This window comes from Rhipicephalus sanguineus, chromosome 6 (genome assembly GCF_013339695.2).
Source record: "Rhipicephalus sanguineus isolate Rsan-2018 chromosome 6, BIME_Rsan_1.4, whole genome shotgun sequence".
Taxonomy (NCBI): Eukaryota; Metazoa; Arthropoda; class Arachnida; order Ixodida; family Ixodidae; genus Rhipicephalus; species Rhipicephalus sanguineus.
Window position 1 is genome coordinate 117,424,742 of NC_051181.1, and position 25,758 is coordinate 117,450,499.

The 25,758-nt window shown below is 47.9% G+C and overlaps 1 protein-coding gene across 3 annotated transcripts in view; it reads right to left on the minus strand.

The window, feature by feature from the left end:
- Positions 1-25,758, minus strand: part of LOC119396251 (rho GTPase-activating protein 20) — a 666,225-nt gene that overhangs the window by 10,513 nt on the left and 629,954 nt on the right. For all 3 annotated transcript variants that reach the window (XM_037663375.2, XM_049417017.1, XM_049417018.1), the window contains 10 exons: positions 23,518-23,625; positions 20,801-20,886; positions 16,186-16,291; positions 15,891-15,955; positions 15,055-15,204; positions 6,770-6,811; positions 4,964-5,051; positions 4,163-4,237; positions 1,999-2,221; positions 434-609 (listed from right to left, as the gene is read on the minus strand). In XM_037663375.2, coding sequence (XP_037519303.1) covers positions 434-609; positions 1,999-2,221; positions 4,163-4,237; positions 4,964-5,051; positions 6,770-6,811; positions 15,055-15,204; positions 15,891-15,955; positions 16,186-16,291; positions 20,801-20,886; positions 23,518-23,625 — 1,119 coding nt within the window. The remainder of the gene's footprint in view (positions 1-433; positions 610-1,998; positions 2,222-4,162; positions 4,238-4,963; positions 5,052-6,769; positions 6,812-15,054; positions 15,205-15,890; positions 15,956-16,185; positions 16,292-20,800; positions 20,887-23,517; positions 23,626-25,758) is intronic.

The window sequence follows — 25,758 nt, forward strand, 5'->3', positions numbered from 1 at the left end:
CACTTGGCAGCCTCACATAAAAAGCCAAAAAGACATCTAATGCAACCTCGAAAGAGATTACAAATGACTTTTACAAAAGATTACAAAATCAATGATTACAAAAGATTTTTGACCTACTTCTCGCAAAGGCTACCATAATATTAGAACACATAACCTTATGTTGACACCTTTCTCAGTTAGCGGCTCCCAATTAATTTTGACCATTTTAACAAGGAACTAGTAAATAAAAGTACACGAGTTGTTGCATATTACCTCTTTCATTGAAGTCCAACTGCCAAAGCTGGCACTGAGCAATGTAGCGACTAAGCTACTGTCACAGGTGCTACGTTAATAAAGTGTCTGACACCAATGGCGACAATGTCGTGAGAATGGTGAGGCCTAAATGGCTGTCCATAGTCAGCATCGTTTGTACAAGTCCTCAATAATTGCGTACCATGACAGGTTTGGGTAGAGACCCATTCGGAGAAACCTTGCTCAGATCCTGGCCAAAGAGGCTGCCGACCACCGGGGATATGCTGCCCGAGTCTGTAGAGGACTGCTTCGAAGATGGCTGCTTCTTGAACGGCCAGTTGATGAGGGTCGGACGCCGAGGTTTCTTTGGTTTCTCCGCTGAAAAGAAAGTGGCCACACTGTCAGCTACAAAAAGAATATGATGTTCTCGACATAAGCTGATAAACGCGAAAACGTGCAAAATATTTATTATGAGAACTTGCAGTAATGTGAGAACAACCAAACCTAAGAGTTTGTTTTAGATGCTAGCTCTGCAAAACCTAATTTGGATGGCACTCCCTCATCTGATGCCAATGTATGAAACTACGATGCCATCCTCTGGGGCTGCTTCAAGAGCCTGTTAAGTAATCTCCAATCTCTTATAGCTGAAAAAGAAAACATCAGCTTTAGTTTATGATTTATTGAAGCTTTTTTACTGCGAGTAGGACATTGCTCCATCAAGTTTCGAATGTACGCTGTCGCGGTTTATGAAAGGGAACATGCGAACGCGTGGCCTGTGCTCTGCGGCCCCTGCCTACAGCATCATCAACTGACAGCTAAAGAAAGCATGCCCGTTATGAGACCAGAGTGGGAGCATATCTAGCAGTGCTTGTCCAACAGCAGTGACTTGTTATTTTGTTTGCCAATAGATGACGCCAAAAGCGGGCGTGATTTCTTTAGCTGTTGTTCGATGGTGCTGTAGGCAGCCGCCACAGAGCGCAGGCCACGCGTTCGTGTGTTCCCTTTCACAAATGGCGACAGTGTATTTGTCACTAACGCATGCACTTTTTACTAGCAAGCATTGTTTCATTCATGGTTTCTGGGGCTAGTAACACTTGGGGTCAAGTGTGACCGGAACTGCACAACTCTCAAAAAGGCGAGGGCTCCAATGTGCAGCACTAAATCAAGGGCAAACACTGTTGTGCGATCCCCCTCTGTGTTGTGCCCCGAAAGCGAGCAGCGCCCCTTTCTCTCATTAATGGCAGTGTTATGTGCTTGTGATGGCTGTACTTCAGACTTTCGTGTGGTTGTCGATACTAGTTCGGAGACTGGCAGTCTAGTCGTGGCAATGTAAACAGTAATTTAACTTTAACTTGCAAAGGCAGGTTCAGAACTTCACGAAAATGTACATAAACAAGAATGGCGGGGGGAGGTTCACAACCAAACGCTGTTTACTGGACCTCCACTTCGCAAGATTGCTTGAAAACAGCAGCCTTGAAAGAAGCAAGTGAGGATTCATTTGCTCAACATATTGCAGATATATTAGTTTTCTTGATGTACGTGGCCCATATTGAAATGCAGTTTGATTTGAGTGATATTCTCACGCATTAACAACAATATATCGACAGCACATTGTTGTACTATTTCCATTTGTGTACTGGTTACTTATTTTACATTTACAATTATGTCAAGCTATTCAAAGCATTTCTCTTTATTGTCTGTTCGTATAAACTCCTGCGTGGGCTTGAAGAGGACCTGCCCTATCTGTAAATAAAAAGAAACGCTCACCATCGGATAGCGTGAACTTGTTGTAGTTCCTCCTGAGGATGAAGGCACACTTGCAACCCGTGATGACGTCTGAGAGCGTGGACAGATCTAGGTTGGAACTCTGAAGCAGCTCGCGAACGAAGTTCATTTTTATACAGTAGGGAAACTCGTGGCCTATGAGCGGGTAGGGCGCTTCATCTTTTCCAGTCTTGACCCAAAGCTGGAAGTCGTCCGGATTAGATGCCTGCAAGCAGGGTTGGGGGCATCATTAATCCAAACATTCAGCGCATTCATTCTCCGAGGCTACAGAGAAAATAGAAATTCTGGGTTTTAAAAGTGCCAAAACCACGATATGATGAGGCATGCTACAGCAGGGGACACCAGATAAGACCACCTGGGGTTTGTTAAGGTTCACCTAAACCAACTAATACAAATCAGTGCTGCGGAATCCCGCAAGGTGACAGAAGGGTTAAAAAAGGGAAATTGAAAACCACCCGTTAATAGCACGAAGCCACAAGGAAATCTGTACGGATCTCTGAAAGAAAGGTTCTTAGTTGCTGAAAAATTCGCCCTGGTCCGGGAATCGAACCAAGGACCAACGCCTTTCTGGGGCGGTCACTCTACCAAATGAACTAACCAGAAAGCCAACAATTTGCAGTGCGAGGGGGAATTTATCAATAATTCGAAGCACATGGACACATTATTGTGAATCAGTTCTGTGGAATCCCGAAAGGTGGCAGAAGGGTAAAAAAGGGACATTGACAACCTCCCGGATTTCCTTGCGGCTTCGTGCTACAAACCGGTGGTTGTCAATTTCCATTTCTAACTAACTACATGGGCATTTTTGCATTTCACCTATACTGAATCTATGCCCTTGTGCTTAGTTAGCATTATTGCAACACCTTAGGCACTAGGCCACTACGGAGAAACACTTACAGCAGAGGCAAAACAAAATACTCACAATCAGCGACAAAGCAAAATGTTTGTTTAGGGGGCCCACAACATCCCCTTGATTGCAGTGAACTAATTGCACAGCCATTACTAGTTTCACCCTTTCTGTAGAAAAGATGAGCTGAACTCCTCAAGGGTGTGCTCACAGAAAGATTACAAACAGGTCCAACTCATCCATAGCTGTCTTATCTTTCATGCAGCCCCTCAAAATGAAGTGCACACTTCCACTGTGTGCTTTTTGTAAACACCACCACATAGCCTGAGCAGCTTGTTGAACCACTGCAAACAGGCCCCACCTGTGCGCAGCAAAACTCTGCTTTATTACAGGATAGAAAAAGAAGTTTTCTTGATAAACTACGCGATTTTTACACAAGCTTTTCACTTTGCCTGACTTTATAACAATCAACAGTCATTTCTTTAGCTGGGATAACCTGATATGAGTGGCATCATAACATAAATGACGTGACTTACATGCCATATTAATGAAAAGTAATCCTTAAAAGTAATCCTTTTGACTTGCATGCCATGGCATGTACCGTACTTATTAGCATAAGACCAACACTGGTTTGCCATCCATTGGCTGGTGTTGTGTAATGGTGCCCAGTGTTGGCTAACTGAGAGCCAGTACTGAATAATATTCACTAACTGCCCATAACTGACTAACCTTGGTTAGTTGTCGGCTAGTGTTGCATAATTATGACTAGTGCTGGCGAATGTTGGCTGCAGTTGCGTTATGTTGGCTGTCCATTCTCAAAACAACGTACCAAGAATTACATGTGTACTCTGCCACTTACATTGTTCGACCAGACGGAAATGCAGAAATGAGCGACACTTATGACAGACACGTCGATAAGAGCGCCGAAGCATGTACATCTCAATGAAACAGACATCTGCGCTCAAACACGAGTGCCAACAGTATGTCACACCATGACCTACCCTCCAGGCACCAAGGCATAGTCGATGTGCCTGGTAAGCCTGCGTCATTCACACTCCATTTATACAAAAGCATCGTTCCGCCTCACAACACTTCACTCCCAGTAAATGTACCATAGCCAGATCTTTGCAGATTGCTTCGCAAAACATTGGTTCCCGCAGCACGTGGGATCTGCTGGAATTTTTTTATTAAATAAATATTCTAAATAGGTTCAAGTGAGCATGCATACACTGTGTATGGCCATGACAATGATGAAAAATGTGAGTTGCCACTGTGAAACTTGGCATCCAAGCTACTTACACTGTCTAGCTTGTGGGTGACGAGATAGATGCAATCCTTTGTTGTATGGCTGTTCGTGACTCTGATGGTTTCTTGCTGCAGTTCAGAAAAACGAAAGTTAGAAGACCGAGCAGTCATGATGAACTGTACAGTAATTGCCTTTTTTTTCTTTAACATGTGGGGGAAGTAAGACTGCAGTCTTCTTGATTTTAAAGGTTCCTAAATATATACTGTACACCAAAAAACACTCAAATCCCAAGGAACATTCACTGTGATGGTGCAGTGCGCATACAGTAAATGAGACAAAGGCAACACACACAAGCACTGTGTGTTTTCTTTGACAGTGTCCTCTTTAGTTGTGCACACTCTACAGTACTATAACGGACCAGCTACCAACAACATCAAATTTCAGTCAATTTGCAGAACCTTCATACACAAGAAAAACTAATAGAACCAAATGCTTTGGTCCCCAATTAAACAGCTACTAAAAAATCAATGTCACCATAAGCAAGAAACTTTTCCGCAAATTAGCATGTTCTTTTTAACTTTTTTATCGCGCTTGTGGTAAAAAATAAAAATGAATAAAAATAATAAATGAAACTGAACTGCGCTATGTTTTATGACCACCAGAACCTTCTAAACTCCCATGTGATACGGCAATGTTTACAGGAGTCTGGATGCATACAGAAAGTACCACACATAAGAGGCATCATGCTGTATTAAAATTTTGGCCTTCGAAGCTACTATTTTCGTTGGAGATGAGAATGTAATGCTTAAAGCTGCTTTGCAATGGTCCACTGCACAAAATCAAGTGCCACTTACATATTCGTGTTGAGATACTGGGTCCCAGTAGCTGACCTGTAGAGCTGTTGGCTGGCGTCCCTCTCGCTCCTTCGCCTCAGATATGAGCCTGCGTTCAAGATTGCCAATGTGTCAAGCACATCGTAGTGAACCGACTGTGTTGGCAATAGTAGTGTTCTCCTGTGCACTGAAAGCTGATTACACAGGGTATAAGATAGATTGTAAAGCATGCTTCAGAGAAAAAGTGGCTGAAAAGCTGTGAGAACAATTTTCATAAAACATTTCACATGTCAAGCAACAAGTAGAAGAACGGCAACCTCATCCTCAATGCAACCAAACAAGCCAACAAAACAAGCAGAAAAAAAAAATTAATATACTAGCTGAATGCAGTTTTAAAAAACACAGTAAAGCAGAATCCAATACCTAGTAGCTCATAATAAACTACATTTCCAACACCGTTACAAATTCCTGAACATATTATATAACGCACGTTATACCGAATTATAACACTCCTACACGTGTACACCGATTGGGGTGAATCCAAATTGCGAATTCGCTAGCACATAGTCCAGGGCCATATTCTTAGTGACTACTTATTCAGGCCGCCTCATTAAAAGATACGTAAAACAAATAGACTGGCTCCATTTTGGAAATCGCTACTCCAGCTGAAGGGGTAAAAAAGCAGGCTTCCCGAACGCGTACGACGAGCCGCGACTGTGTTAGTTCCTCGTCCGCTACGTGCGAACTATTTCTCAAGTTCAACATCGAACGTACAAAAAATCGCACGAACGGCCACGGATAGACGTTGATTTCCAAGAATGCGACACGGTAGCAGCCGGCGATATGCCGCACATGCCGCCCCAACGAGATCTCGTTCGGTCGGCGTGTACGGCATATCGTTAGAGAGGTCCCTCCCTCTGCAAGCTTCTAGTTATTTGCTTCCAATAGATTTAACGACGCGAATAAGTTTCGCGAGAACAGCACGTCCAGGTGAATCACGTACCACGTTGTTTTAGCAGAGGCCTACGTCTCGCAGCATGTGCTCGAAAATCGCAGTACCGCAGTCGGTACGTGTAAAACAAGCACGTACGGTTATCGCAGTTCAGAAAAGACGCAGTGCAAGATCGTTCCGCGCGATAAAGGGGGAGACAATAAAAATCATGAAATCGGTATGAGTCACGAGTCTTTTTTTTTTTCGCCGCCGGTGACTAAGCGGCTCAACGAATAGAACGCCGCTAGGCTGCCAGCAACAAAACTAGATTTTAACAACTGACACCAACGTGTATCATTAAATAAAGTGAGCACGCTATAAAATGAACCGAGCATGTATGCAAGGAAAAACAACAAAACGCATGCAATAATATCGCGCATTCGGGTATGTCATGGTAAGACCACGCAGTTTCAAAAAACTTCGACTGCTTACAAATCGTGCTTTCCGCGCATTTTGGCAAACACGGAAAATCGACCATCAGATGCATATCGCTGTTTTTAACGCGTAGTATCGCTTAGGAATGCGTACAAGTAATTTGGTTTGCAAAACCACGCTAGCAAGCGCATTCTCGCACGCTTTCTAACTTAAATAGCAACACCCATTGCAACGTATGTCGCAATTCGCAAATAGGGTAGGCACACGTTTTTCAGGAAGCATGGCATACTTAGTGTTATAATACTGTGCCTAGAATGTCATCGTAAGTATATTCTAGGCACCACAACTACAGTTTGATCCTGAGTGATTGACATCGACGCCAGTTGGCGAAAGGCGCGTAACTTTTTTCATTTTTTTTTTCTAGGACATGCGCTAAAGAAAGAGGATTTAACAGTACTTACTGCGCGAACTGGCTGTGCCACAGGTCTCTCGTGGCCGAAGAGCTGCAAAGAGATAAGGGTAGTGCGGTCACACCTCCAGACAAAATAGCTGCTTCGGCAACATCACACAGCACGGGAACACGCATCACGCACACACTAAGCCGCGATGCACAAACAGCAGCAATCCGTGAAAAAACTTTGGGCACTGGGTGAGACGTTTTGCGTATCCGTACCCGGAAATCGCGCTGCCAACGACGACCGGTGCCGAAACGGTAACGAACTCGTGGAAATCGGGAGGGCACTTCGTATCCGGCGCCAATCTTTGCGAAATATGCCGACGCGCGCGCGGTCTGACGGGAGACGGACGCCCCAGAGTCAAGGTAGTCAAAATCTGCGCGCGTGGCTTCCTCCCTTACTTGATGATGATGATGCCGACGACGACGACTGGTTTTGAGAAAGGACATAGGGAGAGAGAGCGCGCGCCATTTACGGCAACGTTTCTGAGAGCACGGCAACAGTAGCACGGCTCAACGCCAATCGCACACGTGCAGAGTCCCCAGCACGGTGTAGACCCCCAAACAGGCTCAAACAGAGAAAGGGACCGCGGCGACACACAGCGTTGGTGACAAGAACGAAAAAAAAAGGAAAGAAACGAAGGAGGAGGAGGTGGAGAGTGGAGCTTGTGGCACCAGAAGGATTACCGTGATGGAGGAAGAATGCACACTCTCCTCGAGGAAGAATACACACTCTCTCCTCTCCATCAGGTCTCTGTCGCGACGCCGTTTTTCCCCGCAGCTGGATTGAGGAAGACAAAAGGAAGCAAAAGGAAAGGAGAGAGCACTAGGCCCATCGCTTTTTTTTTTTTTTTCTACTGCCCGCCGAGCAAGCACGAAAGCTAGCCGCAGCAAGCCATCAGATGTTGAACAGTGCTTCTTTTCAACATGTTACCCTCCCACAACACTTGGCTTGCAGGGGCTGCAGGCCAGCAAGGGCCGGTGAGCACACACAACTACGTATATCCTCCCCTTCTCCCAAACCACGCCTAGCGCTGCTTTCGACTGAGTACCGGCTGCAGGTGTTTCCAAGAGGGGTGCAGAAAGCGCGCGAAAAGCAGCCGATCACCCGACGCTGCAAACTCCGAGTGTGGTGGTACGTTTTGGCGCAGTTACACTTTACGCTATCCCGTCATAGTCACTTCCCACGTTCGGGAAGACAGCGCAGCAAGCAACAACGACGGTCGGCTCCTACCAGCGAGAGAGAGCCCCGACTCGTCAAAATGAGAGTTCCTGGAGCCAAAGCGCTTTCTGCCCACCGACTGAGCCGACGTACGGTTATGTAGTACGGTTGAAAGGGCAAGGAAGCCATGCGGCGTGCCCCCTGCACGCCATGTAGCAAAGTTCTGCTTTCTTTTCCCTGGGACTTTCGGAGAAACCGGTCCTCACTCTTCACGCATAAATGAAACGACAACGGGACAGACGTCGAACTTCCCATGAATGAGTTTATACGGTTGCCTTATTTCGATACTACGATACGCACACTTCCTTCACTGGCGTCAGGGCAACGCCTCCTTGCTAGAGCTGTTTACGAAGGTGTGGTGTCGTGCCCATGTAGCTGTAAGAAAAAGCCTTCTTTTGAACGTAGGCGTACTTTGAAAACGATGCAGGCGCAAGGGACAAGCGCTACGCGAAGTGCAGATACAGTTTATTTATTTTTTTTTGTGCCACTTTAACCCGGTTTTTGGCTGAGCCACTTTACCGCATACCTTTCTGTCAAGCAAAACGCGTCAACCGCAAGACGGAGGACTGCCGTACAGCTGATACGAATGCGTGGTGGGTCTAATGACTAGCATGGCTAATTACTATACCAAAGGAACCGAATAAGACAAAAACTGACACAAACAGAAACGGCCAGGATAATTTCCTTGCTTCTTTTTTTCTCACTTCACTTGATCGCTGCGGATCGCCAAGTCTAGAGATAGGCCGAGTCTAGACGCTTCCGTGTTGCTATCGCGGAAAAAGGCGACACGGGGGACACACAGACAAAGAACGCTCGCGCCACCCGGCGGTCTTGCCGGTCATTTTTCATCACCACACGGCAGCGACAAACCCAAATCTCAAAGATCTCCCCTCCCACCTGCGTCCTCACCAGTGGCCCTCACACGTGCTCCATTTGCATGGCACACACCGAAAGCAAAGAGTGGCCATGGCCAGTATGTTGTTGACGCGCAAGGAAGCGGCGCCAACGCTTTCAACGACAGAAGAAAACCGAAAGCGAGTCCCAGATAGGAAAAAAAAAAAGCGCCTGTTCGCCGCCATCCCCCGGGCCTCTCCGTGTCTCCGTGTGGGCTTTTCCGTGTCTTCCCTGAACGGGAAAGCGCGCGGATGGAGGGGAAGTGCGGGCGACGTGTGAGGGAGGAGAATGGTTTGTTTGCCGACGCTCGGACGACGCTACGGTGCGACGACGTGCCGGTGTTCACGTACGCGCTACCGCCGTGGAGTAGACAGCGGGAGGCGACGGGAGCCGAGGCACTAGCAGACAATCGACTGCTGGCGCCCTAGACGCGACAAGAAGGAAATCTTCGTCGGGCGAGGGAATTCACGTTGTCGGCACCGCAGGCGCTCCTTTACTTGCCTACTGCCGTCACCTTGCACTGCTTTCTCTCTTTTTTTTTTAAAGTTTTTTCTGTCATTTTCAATTCCGAACGCAAAACTGTCGCTGTTTATGCTCGGCAGCACCGTTTGTTCAGTGCAGTAGCTTCCGTAACCCACTTTTGGACGAGGAATGACGACGTGCTCGATCTCACGTACATCCGAGGAAGCTCAAGGAAGGGAAGAATTCTTCACCGAGGGTGCCACGCCCTCGGAAGTTTGAATGTTTGTCAGTCCATGGACCAACATTTGTCCTTGTCCGCTATGCTATGCCGTTTCATATCTGCTTCGCATCGACTGTTTACCACCGTATCGTCGCTACATATCTGTTTACCACCAAATGCCAACGTCCCTTGGACTCTGCAGCGCCCTGGGTGTTTGAGTCCACGCGGAAAAACGACAAGATTGATTAGTGGCGGGATGCTGGGAGTGAAAAACCAGCGCACACATTTTCGAGATTGGCAGCTACAGCGAAATATCACGCTAGTGCGTACCGCACACTAGTGGCTACGTACCAGCTTTAAAAATACGCCGATCTTATAGAAATCAAAGGCAATAGCCGCGTGTCTGCAGTCGACTCAGAAGAAAAAGAACGTGGCTGCCACCCTCGAGTCGTCTTAGGCGTGTGACTTTCAGATATGTGTGACTTTTCCAGACATCGGTACGAGATTGAAGCCACGCAGCTAATGTTCGAATAAACGCAGTATACACCAAGCCACTGCGCACTGAGAAAAAAACAAAACACATAGAAGCCCCATCCTCTCGCGCTTGCCACGATTCTCGAGAGATGAAATGACAGTGGCGGAAGGCTGCAGAGAGGACGCGGTAGATGGTCTTAACTGAAGCGTAATGCTTATTCCGCGAGTCCGATCGATTATTACGTGCTGCCGGGGGCTGCGGAGAGCTCCATCAGACCAAGTTACGATTCTTCCGACCTTGGCTGACGCGCCATTACCTCATCGAGCTAGCACACGCCGATGTATATATGTACCTCCCTCCGTCCGCAAACGATACGCGAAGGTGGAGTGAGAGTCGCGCAGACCTATATATACACGAGATGATTACGGTCTTCCTACAGATAAAGCAATTTTCTCTGCCTCCAAAACACAGGCTGATTAGCATGCAAGTCGTGTCTTCTTACAGTTCTTCCCCGTTTTTTTTCTTCCTTTTGTCGTTTTGCTACATTGTCTTATTCATATGGCAGCCGTGAAGAGCACGTCATTAATAGACAAAGGGACAAGATTACAGGAACACCAACCTAAGCACGTTTTCCAGGGGGCTGGACGCAACAGTCAACGGGCAAGTTTGTATATAGAAAAAAAAAAAAAAAGAAAGGCTTATGTAGCGGCGATGGTTACAGCCTTACAGGTAAAAAAAAGGGGGGGGGGGGTGCATCATTGATAAGAGATCTAACGGCGCTTGACCGATATCTCGAAGCTGACTTTCCTTAAGCCATGAATCATCGCCTGTTTCGTTTTTACGAGACCATCGCCCTCACAAAGCAAAGAAAAAACGAAGCCGCACCGTGTCCTTAATGACGACCCACATGGATTGCGCCGGTCACCGGACAACTCTCCTCCCTAAACGTTTGCTATGCACGGCTCGAAAGCACCACAGCCACAAGTTACACGCCGATGCGACAGAGAAGGAAATGAGGTTTTCAATCTGCACGCTACATGTCGCTAGTCTTCTTTGATGCTGTATATAGAGAGCGCTGTTCGGCAAGTTCCATTTCGGGAAGCAGTGAATCAAACTCGAACGGAGAGATGAAGGATTAACGAGAGCGGCGCACGTAAAGGAAAACAGAAAGGCGGGAACCCCAATCGGAGGATAACACGCGAAAGATCGATTCAACAAGTTTCTGTACCGCTAGGTCAGTCAGGCGGCGGATTTTTCGGCGCGCGCCGAAACAGAAAGGTGGTGGGTGCGTGCGTGCGTGTCTACGAGAGGTGTCTTCTTTGGGCTGGGACAATCAGTCGCCGATTTTACGCTCCAACTTCGACGGAGCATCTCTCATCGAGGGTGTGTCCCATGCCCGCACGCCCAATCAGGGGCGCGCACGCTACTCGGGGATGCGACCCCCCAACATGACGACGACGACGGTGTTGGGGTGGGGAGGAAACTCGAAGTGACAGAGAGAAAAATAAAGCAGTAATCATATGTGGGTCGTCGCGATGGAACGTTCGTTTTCCCACCACCCGCCGTGCAGCGTCGCGGCGAGCGTTTTCTCGGTGATGATGACTCCCACCAGGGGGATGTGCGAGTGTGGGGGGTGTTGTCGCGAAGCCGCGGGCACGTCGCCGCCCCTACTGTGTATAATTATAAGCAAGGATGCGGGGGGATGTGGGGGGGGGGGGGGGGGGAGAAGAAATCGCGTTCAGTCCACCGCGGAGGATCGTGAGTGAGCGCTAGAACATGCACCGCACCAACGCCGCCGTGGTGATGGTGGTGGCAGTGGTACACGCGCGCGCAATTAAACAAAGGCGGCCTTAGCCCCGTGACCTAAATGCGAGAGGGCTCCGCTTGTATAAAGAAACAACGCGACGCCCACGGCTATGCGTCCTTATTTTCTGTGTGGTACTTCATGATCTAGCTAGTTCACGCGTAGGCGATGGCACAGAGAGTGCCAGAGCAACGGCGAATGCTAGTCGTGCTTGCGTGGCCATCGCACATGCCTGGGGACCAGGCTGGTGAAAAATTAAAAAAAGAAATAAAAAGAAACACTTTTCTAAGGTTTATACCGCTTCAACACCCCTCGCCTCTGCGTTTTCCCTGCCGGACAAAATATGACCTCCGTGCGCATCTTGCCAGCGACTGGGGAAGTGCCCCTCGGAGGCGCGCCTATTTCATATATATAGATCTCAACAGCAGGGAAGCCCACCTGCCTTGTTCTAGCTCGTGGCGCGCGTTCATTAGAGGGCAACGCCCTTTTCTGATTTCCTTTGGCGGCGGCGTCGCCCAACTTGCATGAGTTGCAAGATAACGCGTCGGCGCAAGAAGGTCGTTCGAGGGAATGGAAGGGAGATGCCGCGGTGTTATCCATCAGCATAAAGAGAGTGAGAATATGTGCGTAGGGGCCCCGCTGTCTTTATAATCTCGAGCAAGCTTTGTTCCTCCCCTCGCATCAATCGCGCTGCCCGAATTTCGTAACAGAGGTAGGTGGCAAGGATAACGAAGTGACGTCGTATACCGGTGTGCTGTGCGACATTATTAATCAAGTGTTTCTTTCGTTTTTTTTTTTTTGTTCTTTTTGCCGCGGCCAACGAGAAACTGGCTTGCCAGCGCCTATACGCCTTTCCTGAGATCGCCTCGTCCATCCGACTTGTCGAGCAGGCTCGTTGCGCCCGATCACCCTTGCATCGCTGGCGATGTATACTCTAAATACTCACTCGACCATGCAAAACGCAACGACCGCATTCTTGTTTCTACATACACTTTTCCACATAGACTACGCATCGCTAACCATTTTTTCTTTTTGTTTTCTTGCCAAGGCAAGCGCACTCGCTGTTGTGGTCATGTGAATGGTCAGCCGAGATAAACGAACTGCTCGCGCGAGGTCCTTACGATAAGATACGTTACGAAGTGAACCGGGTAAAATTTTGGGACACGATAAGCAACAACGTAAGAAAGATATACGCTGCAGCATTGCGTAGAAGTGCAGCTTGGCTGCCGCGCAGTAAACACATCACTGTAGCCCGACAGCGGGCTCTCTGTCAAACCAAGAAGGAACACGAAACCTGAAGCCATGGCTCATAGATAAGTTCGGCGTGTAGGTCACGCCTCTATACGCCAGAATAATAGAAAGAAAACAAAAAAATTCGTGGGGAGTGGGTGGGGTGACGATCAAGAAAGCAAAATAAAAGCATCGGCTCTCACGACGCGCCCAGCCCCTCCCATTTTTCTCTTCAAGGCGCACTTTCAGGAACGCTCGCTGTACAACGTAAAAAAGCGCTCCAGTTTCGCGCGCACATTCGTTATGAAGTTGCGTAAGCGCAACGCTCGCTATGTAGACCTCATCCTGTCGCTTTAATAGGCAGTACAGGCAGGCGCCACTCTTTTTTTTTTCTTTTCTTTTTTTTGCTCGAAGCCGAGGCGCCATCTATACTCACTGCCCCGAACTTCTCACGGGATGTCATCTGCGGGCCCGAACAGGCGAGAGATGGCGACGGGAGTGGGGAGGGGGGGGGGAGGAGGGGGGGTAATGCAGGCGAAGAATCCCTCTATAATTCCGAAACATCCCGCTTGCTGGCAGGCCGTGCTACTAAGGGCCCATTTGTGGCCGCGGTGCTGAAAGTACACAGGCAGGAGACTAAAGCTACTATACGGTCATTCTATAGGTTGCGTCGTGTGCAAGAGGCGCATTAGAAGGGAGAGAGGCATCGCCACAGTTCTCCCGATCCTTAAGAGATTTGTACGAAGCCGTTTGTCCGTTGCGTGATACGAAACGAAAGTCGACGCCGCCGGCTATAAAGCTTTCGCTTACAAATGCAGCGCTCGCTCTTAACGCATTCAACGAACCCCCTCCGCCCCGCTTACACGACCTTTTATGCAACCGGGGAAATTTTCTCGGCGCGGTGAACATTCGAGCGATTACAACAGAGACGACGCGAATGCCTCATCGCGACCTTCGGAGGCGCGGAAGACTCGATATCGTCCCTCGCAAGCTAACGCGCGTACTGTTATAAGATTTCCGCTGAAGAAAATGAAGACAAACACGATGCTGAACAAATGTCGAGAGGCGCTATACGTGCGATATACATGTGCTCCGTACCCAACCGCGCGCTATTACGACGCCAGGCCTGCCGGGATTTAAGGGTGACTACATGACTTTTATTGCGAGGGGCGAACACGCAATAAATGAGGTCACATGAGGTATGCCGCACGGTGCGCAGGCTCGCGAGCGCATTTGCTTGGGTTCGAGATGCGTACGGAGAAAAGCAGTAAACTATAACGATTATGGCCGGCAAATTAAGCACGATCGAGCGATTACGGCGAGATGTAAGACAATGCGTTACAGCGCGGCGAGCCAAGGTTGAGCAAGCGACATAGAGTACTGCGTTCGGCGCCTAAGTGGTACGCATAACGCTTACAGGTTAACGTATGCATAGCTTTCAGCAGTGGACTCCCCCGCCTCGTCAAACTAACCGGAAATCGAACGGAAGTCAAGTCGGCAATATACTCATCAAAATGTAACCGAAAGCGTATCTTATGTTCAGTGCTACGTTGCAATGTCTCAAAGCGGTGGACCAGATAAATTTTGACCACTTGAATTTTTAGCAGCGAGGCTGTTTAACTCGCCATAGGTTACATGTCTGTCGGTAACAAGTTATCATCATGAGCTGGCACGGTCTCCCAGTACTGGTTAATCTTGACTATACTCTTCGCTATTAACAGCAAAATTGTCTTCTCGATCCAGTGATCGAGTCGCCTACTTTCTTTTTTTAATTATTATGTTGACGTCCCAAGGTGCACACTGGCACATGACGGACGCCATATAGTGAAGGGCTTCGGGCAGAATTTCAACAACCCGCGATTCTTTAACGTCTAAGCATAGAGTTTCTCTATAGCATCGGGATTTGAAATATGTGCGGCCTATAGCGCTCAGTGGCCGAACGTCACATGGCCACTATGCTGTATCAGTATGCGGCGGTGTCTCACCTGAAGGTAACAACGACGTTCGTGGTGGGCCAGCCAATCACGAATGAGGTGTCCGCGGAGCGCGTCGATTCGCTCACGTCCGCCAGGCAGTTGGAGAGCCACATCTCGCATGTACGGACTTTCTCCTTTAGCTTGTAGTTGCCAGACGACCTGAAAAAGAGGGCGTCGCCGCGCGGACGATGAGCTCACTGTGTAACCAAAGAAAGAACATACCTCCCCCCCCCCCCCTGGACATGTTTACCTCCCGATAGGAGGTGTATGCTGTTGTTACACTTCCCGTATAGGTACACAGAGAAAGTGAACCAGTTTGCCAATCCGTGTTCTAAACAAGCAAAGGCCGTGACCCGATTCTTATACAGGATAGAAACATCGGGAGTGCCCGTGATGTGGCATTATACGAACCTACGAGTAAGTGTGCCCAGCGTTGGTCGGAAGTGTTTCATTTGTACGTACACATGTACAAACTCCAATTAATGTCGATGGTCGATGCGGCGTGACACGTAGTGGGACTGGGCGTTGACAAATGAAATCACTGATAACATAGAACCCCATTTCGAGAACTCTTACACGGAGCTGTGTAATGACACCATATTACTAAAATTTAATATTTTATTATTACCTGGTTTCAAAGCAAGTATAATGTCCATGTTTAATAGAAGTATAATCAGTACATGCGCACAGACGTGCGGATATATGGCCCCTGCAAGTGCCATGACGCACAATGTCGCGGTTTCGAGCCCCGGCTGCTGAAATCGAACCGGCGACTTCATGGTATGTACCAGAAAGCCAATAAAACCGAGCCAAAGTCTGGAGATGCTCAGAAGCTGCAGGCTTACTTTGGTTTTGCAATGAGCAAAACATCGCTGAGCAGGAACAGGTGCCGCTCCTGGTTCTGGAGTCCCTGTGAAAACAAAGATACACAAAACAAACATGAAGGCGGTTGTTACGGAACATAGGCCCACTGCACAAAACAGTAGAGAGTACTAACAGTTGACACGAATTATGTGAAGCTACGTGACGCGATACGACCACTGGTTAGTGTGCAGTACAATAATTAAGCACACCGCGCCCGAAAACGAAACGCTTTGTTACGTGCAGCGACTCATGCGAGTAGTTGATGAGGAAGCTTACAATGGAGAACTGGGCCGGCCCATCCATGATGAAGTAGCGCGCGCAGCTGCCAACCGACCTGCTTCCATCCTGGAACACGGCGGTGCAGTCTTTACCCGGGGATGCCCTGCGACGCGAAAGAAAAAGAAACGCATAATTAAAGTAATATATGCAGAGAAGACGCTTTGAGCACACGAGAGTTGTAATAGCCCACCAAAGTGGTATGCGCACTGTTTTCAGACGCCGAATGTGTATCGGTCACAGAAGATGAAAACAACCTTCACTTCATTGTACCATTGCAGGTGGTATGGATTCGAAACAAGTACCACGCGTGCGCATGAACACGATTTAAATAAAAAAATGCAGGGAAGGAAGCAACTATTGCATAATTACGACAGGAACGACTGAAAGATGACATCTGAAAGAAAGTACAGTACATATGTCGCACCGAAACGTTCCGAATTCCCGAGTTTCATGCAGGGACACATACAATAAAAGAACAAGAAACTAAAAGAAGTCGAAAATTCAGAAATCGCCTTGAAACACTACAGCTATACTAGGCCGCTGGACACACTTTGATAAGGCCGCAGTTAAGCTTAATCCCTCTTCCTGCCCTTCTTCAGAAAGAACAAGAAGCAATTCAATTATATACTGCGGGTAGCAGCATGCTTCTGACATGCGACCATTGTGCTCGACTTAAACAGTGCCACTCTTCTTCACTACAACAGTTACACAGAAATCAATCTGAAAGACTGTAACGGCCAGGCGCTTTCACCAGAACGCTCGTAGGATGTTCCGAGAAAGCTACCGTGCAGGGACCACTGCTCGTCTCTCGTGTACATAATACGATGACCTTGTGCCATCAATTCCTCGTCAAGAAACCAGCGTTTTAACAGAGGCGGCCGCGGGTAAACAACGTCCCCTCTTTCGTTCAAGTACCTGTCAATCAGGCGGATGATTCAATAAAGTTATCAGCTCGCAAGCGCCACACGCTTCAAAACCCCCACACACACCCTGCTTTTTTTTTTTTTTTTCTCCGGTCGAACCACGACGCACAGAAGACCAAACTAAACAATGTGGCCGGACGCGAAAGCGAATAGATGACCCGACAGGTGTGTGCTCGGGAAGAACGCACACTCTGGCCGTCCATGCGGTGAGTCACGTGACTACTGTGCAAGCGCGGCGACCGCGCAATGCGCAACGATGCCAGGCTGCAGCCAGGGCATAACTGGCGAGTCAATCAAAACCGCGGCGCTCAGTAATAAAAGCGGTAAAGATGAGCGGCGTTCGGGGACCATCAGCGGCGGGAGAAGAAAGGAAGAGAGTCGGTCCATCGTCCTCGAGCAAATACAAGGAACGCGCTTGCACGCAGCGACAGAACGCGAGAGGTTACGCAAGCCTGCCATGCAAGCTCCGCCGGAATGGCCGGACGGCCGGTAGGATAGGCACGGCTTCGAGAGCTGCCCACGAAGCCAAGTAGGCTGCGCGGAGGAACCTGAACGGCCTTCGGCCCTCCGTGGCTCCATTCCTTTCCTTTTGCTCGAACAGCCACACGGGCCGGCTTGTCAGCGGGAACTCTCTGCGCCTAGCCGGCTACACCGCGCGCGAACCACGTCGCATCATTCGCACAGGATGGCGCGTGCCGAGCTCTAGGAAAAAAGATTAAAATTTTCGTTCCCACTTCCCGGCTTCACTGTGTGTTTACTTTCCGAAAGCCAGGCTCCCGCCTGGTCCGTCGTCGTCCGTCTTTCTTTCTTTCTTTCTTTCTTTCTTTCTTTCTTTCTTTCTTTCTTTCTTTCTTTCTTTCTTTCTTTCTTATCTTTCTTTCTTTCTTTCTTTCTTTCTTCTTTCCTTCTTTCTTTCTTTCTTTCTTCTTTCTTTCTTTCTTTCTTTCTTCTTTCTTTCTTTCTTTCTTTCTTTTCTTTCTTCTTTTCTTTCTTTCTTTCTTCTTTCTTTCTTTTTTTCTTCTTTCTTTCTTTCTTTCTTTCTTTCTTTCTTCTTTCTTTCTTTCTTTCTTTCTTTTCTTTCTTTCTTCTTTCTTTCTTTCTTTCTTTCTTCTTTCTTTCTTTCTTTCTTTCTTTCTTCTTCCTTCTTTTCTTTCTTTCTTTCTTTCTTTCTTTCTTTCTTTCTTTCTTTCTTTCTTTCTTTCTTTCTTTCTTTCTTTCTTTCTTTCTTTCTTCTTTTCTTTCTTTCTTTCTTTCTTTCTTTCTTTCTTTCTTTCTTTCTTTCTTTCTTTCGTGCACTCGAGTGAAAACGAGCTGCGCCGTACGTTCAGTTTTGCCCACGGTTTCTAAATGCTGCAGTCTCTTGCCTATAGTACTACGGCCTTCAGCTCTTTGTTGACTTTGTAACACCTACAGTCGACAGTTCAGTCTTTTGAAATGAGCTCTCGCTGGGCCCCTGCCTCCCCCCTTTTTTTTTTTAAATTAGATTTTTCCCCTGAAACGAGAAACGTTCTACGTCGAAAAGTGCGAGTAAACACCGGCGAACGCGACCCTGGCTCGATAATTGACAGCGCTCGTGTATATGGAGTACGGACCTGCCGCGGGCTACAATGTATTACAACTGCGTACTGTGGCCACCTGCCAATCAATCTTCAGTAAACACAGAGACCAATGTTTGCCAAGTAGACCTCGTAGTCGCAGTGAGTATTGCCAGTGTTTGAAACAAAACAATGTCGTCGTAGAGAGATACAACCCACGTAGAGGTCACTCAGGCTGCAATTTGAGCCTGTTGGTATGTCATTAGAATGCACAAGGTTTGCGCTTCGTGTGTCACATCTGCGCGTGTCTCAGTCGAGCAACTTCGTGCCCAGTGTATGAGGTGGCCAGGTTCCCCTCAAACTGCTCAATGCAGTTTTTTGTGCCTGGTCATCCTCGCAACCTTGTTGTGAATAAACTCAATTCAACAGTCAACACTGTAATGCCATTCAGGCACGCGGCAAAATGGTGGCGCGCTTCGATCTATGCGGCGAGCCGCGCATGGAGCGACTGAAGACTACCATATGAAACCGCTCGGCAACCACAAGGAACTTGAACATCTTGAAGTTATGGGTTGCGAGGTTCGGGCGAGACGAACCTTGCTTTTTTTGTGGAACCGACTTCAGATGTTGAACCTCGAATGGCTCGACAGCCAACGCTTATACTACCACCGATTACTCGCCACGAAGTAAAGTACCGGTGATCGCGGCTAAACTGCCGAAACGTTAAGGGGACACTAAGCTCCATCCGCAACACTCCCTCGTCTTGATGACGATGATTAGTTACAGGTTCGTTTGAAGAAGCCGACTACGAAGAACCGGCACGTCAAACACATTTCGCGCCGAAAGGAACCACACAGCACTTCCCTCCAAGTCGAACCGCACTAAGTGGCTTCAGCACAAGTCGACCCACCGCGCGCTCCTACCTGGATGCCCGCAGGCCGGGCTTGGCCAGCGGGCGCGGCAAAGAAGGCGGCGGGCAGCCTCCCGAGAAAGGCCGTCTCCCTCAAGGTCGCCCAGGGGTGCTCCCCCAATGCACGCGCACCCAGCCGCCATACCTGACCCCCCCCCCCCCCCTCTTCCCTCGTGAAACGTCACGACGCCGCCAACGCAGATACAACATGGGTGCAGCAGAAGGAACGGCGCGTCGGTCGTGGAGGAGGAAGCCAGTTCCTCATTGAAACCATAGAGAAGGCCTGCCGTAATGGCCGGGACCGTCTCGCGTATTCGCACCCTCTCTCCCGTGTTTTCATCTTTGTTTCTCGGCGCTATTCGTCGAAGCTGCCACATCCTTCTTGGCGCGGTGTGTGTAATTCACGGGTGAAACAAAGCATACGCGCGTGCGCTCTCCCTCTCTCACCGCCCACGCCTCAGCACTCTCTACAAAAGTAGCGCGGTGGAAATGACCGACGTGACTTCCCTACTTTCATTACAGAGGCGGCGAACTTTTGCTCGGGACAGAGGAGGCAAGTGACCTGAGATACATACTATCTTCCGCTGTTTTACTTCCAACCGAGAAACGGCGCTCCTTCCTAGAAAGTTGTAAGTATATACGTGCGCGTGCCTGTCAATCTACGAAAAAAGAAAAAAAAACTTACAGCAAGTAGTATCAGAAGCATTCTGGAAGTGCTGCGAACTACATTCACAGAGTAAAGGTAGGTGTGTGTGTGTGCGTGTGTGTGTGTGCGTGTGTGTGCGTGTGTGTGCGCGCGCGCGCGTGTTCCGGAATTAGTAATGACCTGTGCGATTCCGTCAGCCTTGAGGCTACAACATCTACCATGCTCAATAAATGAAGAGATTGACTTTGCACGCTGGGTGAAAATTCTATACTCTCATTCGGGTGTACCCAGGCAGTAAATTCGAAGTCTCGTAAACGGTGAAGTTTGAGGTAACGGAACAAGGTATAACGATATTAAGGTTAACGGAAATAGTCAACAAATCATTACCTTAATGTATGCTGCGGAGAAAGCAGCTGCCGCTGCGAATTAAATAGAGGCGAAGTTTGTATTATGTAAGCAGTAACAGCGGCTTGCTTACACGTTAATGCATTTAGCTGGGCTTGTTGGTATTGAGTTGAAGTCTAGCAGTTGTCCTGTATCGTTATGCGCAGTCTGAAGTGTGTGCACACTAGTATTGTGGATTCATCGGGTTACTTACATATCGGTGACGGACTTTGACTTTCCAGAGAGAGCTCTGTGCAGCTTCGACGCAGCTGCTGACTTTGTTCGAAGCAGGCCTTTCCGCTGTAGGACGAAAAGAAAGGGAAAGGGTGGAGGCAACAGATGAGTCAAATTTATTTCAACAAAAAATACCAACAAAAAGCCGCCACTACTTCAAAACAAAGGTAGATCGGTGAGTCGCCGTCTCTTTGTGAAAGAAATCCCGTACAAATATTTATCAACGTCGCCATCGAAGCTTTAACTTGAAGGCCAAAACCAAGTTCCCACGTGCATATGATATACCTAAAGATGACTGGTGATCAGTTACGACGCTTCGCCGCGTAGGCAATTTTTACACGTACACAAATTCAGCGCCACCAGACGTACGCTGAGGGAGAAAAATAAGTCAAACATAAGCAATCATGCTCTCAAGTTTGCTCATAGATAAGGCACGCATGAAAGACCGGAAGCGCGGGGGCTACGCCAATAGGTGCAAGCAAGAAAAAAAAAACAAGAAAAAAAGCCGGGAGACTGCCATTGAGGGAAGCGAGCCAGGAACACGTGGTGGCCATTTCATTTTTTTTTCCCGCCAAGCCACGCAGGGTGGTCCCTGTCGCGAGCCCCGTACAACAGGTTCGCGTGGTTACGCATGTGTAAACGGCTTGCGCCTTCTATAATTACCGCGTTTGTGCATGCTGCGGCGGCGGCAGATGGCACGTACGGGCGGCAACCATACCGGATGAACGTGGATACATACCCATAGTTGTCGTCGCACGGCGAAGACGCGTGCACGCTTTCGCTAGCGCGTACGCACCGCTCCTCTTTGGCGCAAGGTGACGCGCGGAAACGGCCGCCTACTAATCAGAGGGCGGCTCTGACGGGCCGCGTGGGTGGCTTAAATGTGCCGCTGGCCACGGCTTCGGGGAGCTGTTTGCGGCGTGGCAGAGGGCAGGTAGCAAGAAAAGGTGCGTGTGGGGCCATTTACTTGAAAAGGTTCACATTGCGGCACACTGGTGCAAGAGAGGTGGATCAACTCTGCGGGCCTTGTTGGTAGGTCATCATCACCTAACTCGCTGTAGGAGCATTCAGAACGGCACGAACGTAGGAGGTATAGTACATGACAGGCATAGCGCTGTGTGTTGTCTTACGTGCGTGTCGTTATTCATGCCCTGCAGCCAATTAGAGCATTGATGCAAGAGGTTTGATTTTGTAGAGAGGAAAATCAAACAAAGAGAGGGATGCATTTGCAGTAGTTACAGTAACTTCACTTGGAATCGGACGTCAAATAATTGAGTGTCTCACATTTTTTTATCGGGGCAAAAAAAAAATTGAAAACTTTACCTCGGTGAAATGATACTTCCCGTTTGAAACGTGGTTGTCAAGTGATACTGTTCGGAGCTTGGGTATTTAATTAACGCGGTCTTTTCGCACGCTGTTGTCGATAAAAGGTGTCGCAATGAAGTGTAATCGTTATCTTCTCTATGGGACCAATAGATCCATTAAGACACGATATCTGGACCACGCGTGTACCTGTAGATTTAGGATATAGTAGTCCGATATACGTCGCACAGGGCACACAAAACAAGCGCAGTCTCCAGTCCCACGTACGTCCGTGCATGCACGTGTGTCTCAAGTTGTAAGCATTCGTCGAGTTCGGCTTTCCCGCCGAAAGAGTGTTCGGAGGGAGAAGCCCATTTCAGGTACGCGCTCTTCGAGCGCGAAATGCGGTAACTTGTATTATGTGGAGGAAGCCTCGTTGCGTAGCTGTGTATCAATGAGTGCGCGTGAGAGATAACATTACCTTGGCGTGACTAAAGCGCTGCTGCAAATGATTGAATTTGCAGGTGGACCGCAAGCGTATTGCTGCTTATCTTGTGTACCTTCTGTTGTCTTATCCAAGATGAACGTTTATTAAACCTGTAATTACCAAAGATATGGCTAACAGATCGCACGTGGTTGGTACATTAAGAACTGAAGTAGACCGCCATCGACGTGTCTGATGGCAGCTGCTGCTATACAGTGCTAACCAGCGTGTCGCGCGGCATTCATGCATCGCCACGATCAGTTCAACTACGAGACAAGATAAATACCGCTGCATTCCTATGCGAATGACAAACCAACGAATACTGCGTCACAGTGAAATGTTCCCTTGCCGCATTACCGTCATACCTCACCTTGTACTACATGTGTGGTGGACGTGCTCCTTGTCTCGCAAAAAAAGAAAAAAGAAAAAGAGAGACTGATTTCAGTAATATTTCTTATTTTTTCCTAATGAATGCCGTTATCGAATCAACGGTTGCCTTGCGCATGACACACAGTGGTTTCTCGGAACTTGGTTGGGACGAATCGCAAGACAACGTTAATGTATTTTTAAAATTATATCTTTAATTTTCCACGACTTCCTCTACTCATACATGTAACCGCGAGACACCATCACAATTTGGCTACATTTTTAATCACGGCGCCGATGCATTTAAATACAGCTTTTTTTCTTTTCTTTTTTTGTCCGCACTGTGCTGGAATGTTTTACGCGGTGACGTACAATTCTTCTCGCCTAGTGAATTCTTCTCGAGTTCATTATAAAACATACACCTGTGCATTGTATCTTGTGTTTCCATTTTTCCAATATTCGTATTACGTGCACACTCGTGCGATAGCTTTCCGAGGGCGCAGCTTATAGAAGTACACAAACGAAATGACACAAGGCAAACTCACCGGCGACAGCGGATCGCGGTCGTGAAGCCGGAGGTTGTCACTGGGGAAGAGGTCCTGAATCCGATCGAGATCAGTTTCCTCCTTGTTGGAGTCGCTCCGTCTCACCATCTGCGCATGTGCAGAAGTAGCAGAGAGCACTGTTAGAAACATCTCTATAATGGAGAAGACTATAATGGATAAACTCTATAATGGAGAAGAGCTAGATTGGATTTAGAGGCCGACATTTTCACAATTTTACGCAAGCATTTGCGAAACTACCCGCGGCGCGGTGCCCCACACAATCAGGTATCAAACAAACTCTATGTAGTGTGCGCGATCTTCAGCGCGAGCGGCTATAAGGGCGCTGCTGCGGTTTCTTCTGCAAACCGGACTGAATGAAAAGTTATGACTTGTCTCACACAGTACTTATAGACAGTGACTTTGCAGTGTCGTTACAGACTCTCTCCTTCTCTTTTATTCTTTCGCACCCCCTTCCCCAGTACAGGATAGCCAACCCTGCCTTTCCTATACTTTTCTGTCTCTCTATAGAGAGACAGAAAAGTATAGGAAAGGCAGGGTTGGCTATCCTGTACTGGGGAAGGGGGTGCGAAAGAATAAAAGAGAAGGAGAGAGTCTGTAACGACACTGCAAAGTCACTGTCTATAAGTACTGTGTGAGACAAGTCATAACTTTTCATTCAGTCCGGTTTGCAGAAGAAACCGCAGCAGCGCCCTTATAGCCGCTCGCGCTGAAGATCGCGCACACTACATAGAGTTTGTTTGATACCTGATTAGCTCGTTGAGAAACCGAACGCTAAGTAAGGAGGCCGACGTACTTTTTGATAGCTCCTGTTTTTGACGCGTGCCATTTACCGAAATCGGCGTGTCATTTCCGTTCATATATGGCAGAGTTTTGACGTTTTTAAACTCACGAACACACAATGCACACCAAGCCAAAATCAATTTATGAAGGGAGAGAAGAAAAAAACTGAACAGCTCCCAGACCCCCTCAGTCATACTTCTCCTCCTTGGACCAGTTAAAAAAAAAAAAAAGATGACAAGCGGCCTGCTTAACGTTTACTTGAGAAGTTTAAAGCCAATAAAATAAATGGAGCTGGCTGCCTGGATCACGCAGCTTGCATACATTCGGCACGAAATGCGGCTGTTTCTCTGCACTTTCACACGCAGTCCAATCACCGATTAATTACCCAAGCTATCCATGTAACATCTATAGGACATCGATAACAGCAAGATTTCACGCTCTTTACCTGAATAACGTCTTGTAAGCAGCGACAGCAGTTAGAAAAATCTTCACTGTAACAAGCCATGCTTTGGGAACAGTTTTTCGACTAGCGCATACCGAATGCGTGGGAACTGCGGCGGCGAGCAATCGACCAGTGCGCTCAGGGGACGTATGTTTACAAATAGCCGAACGCCGTGATAAGAGGCGATAGCGAGGCTGAGGGAAATGGCAGCAGTGAGTCACTTCTTGTTCATCTCATTCACTGAATAGATAACCGTCTCATTTAGCCACGTAAACGTATTGGCATCACAGCACAGTGATAAGCGAGATACGGTCATTCCATTGCAAGAAAACGATAAGAGCGCGATTTAGGTGAACAGAACACCGTGACGTGTCGACAAGAGTGATATATATTGACGAGCAGGATGACCATCTGTCTGCTACATCATTTACGCCTGGTCAGCATACGTTCTTTACGTCATTCACTACCATCATTACTATTAAGAAATACCATTAAGACCTTTGCAGGAACGTATTGGCTGCAGGTATACGTGATAGGCGATGGTGAATCAAAGCTTTAATTCTGCGGCTTTTTTTCACGCAAAATCACGACATGATTGAGGCACTACGTGGGATACTTTAACGTACACCTGAAGTTAAGTACACAGGTGTTCTTGTATTTCGCGCCTATCGAAATGCGTCAGCAGTGACCGAGGGTCGTTCTCGCGTCCTTTAGCCCATTGTAGCGTAAAACTTTAGCCACTATACGCTACCGCGGCGAGTGAGCACACAATAAGGTTTACACTGCGCAATAGCTTTTTAAATGCGAAGCATTTCTTAGCGAACCTCTGGCACTTTGAGCGTTTCTATCTATCTATCTATCTATCTATCTATCTATCTATCTATCTATCTATCTATCTATCTATCTATCTATCTATCTATCTATCTATCTATCTATCTATCTGTCTGTCTGTCTGTCTGTCTGTCTATCTATCTATCTAGCCGCCTACGTCTCGGTGC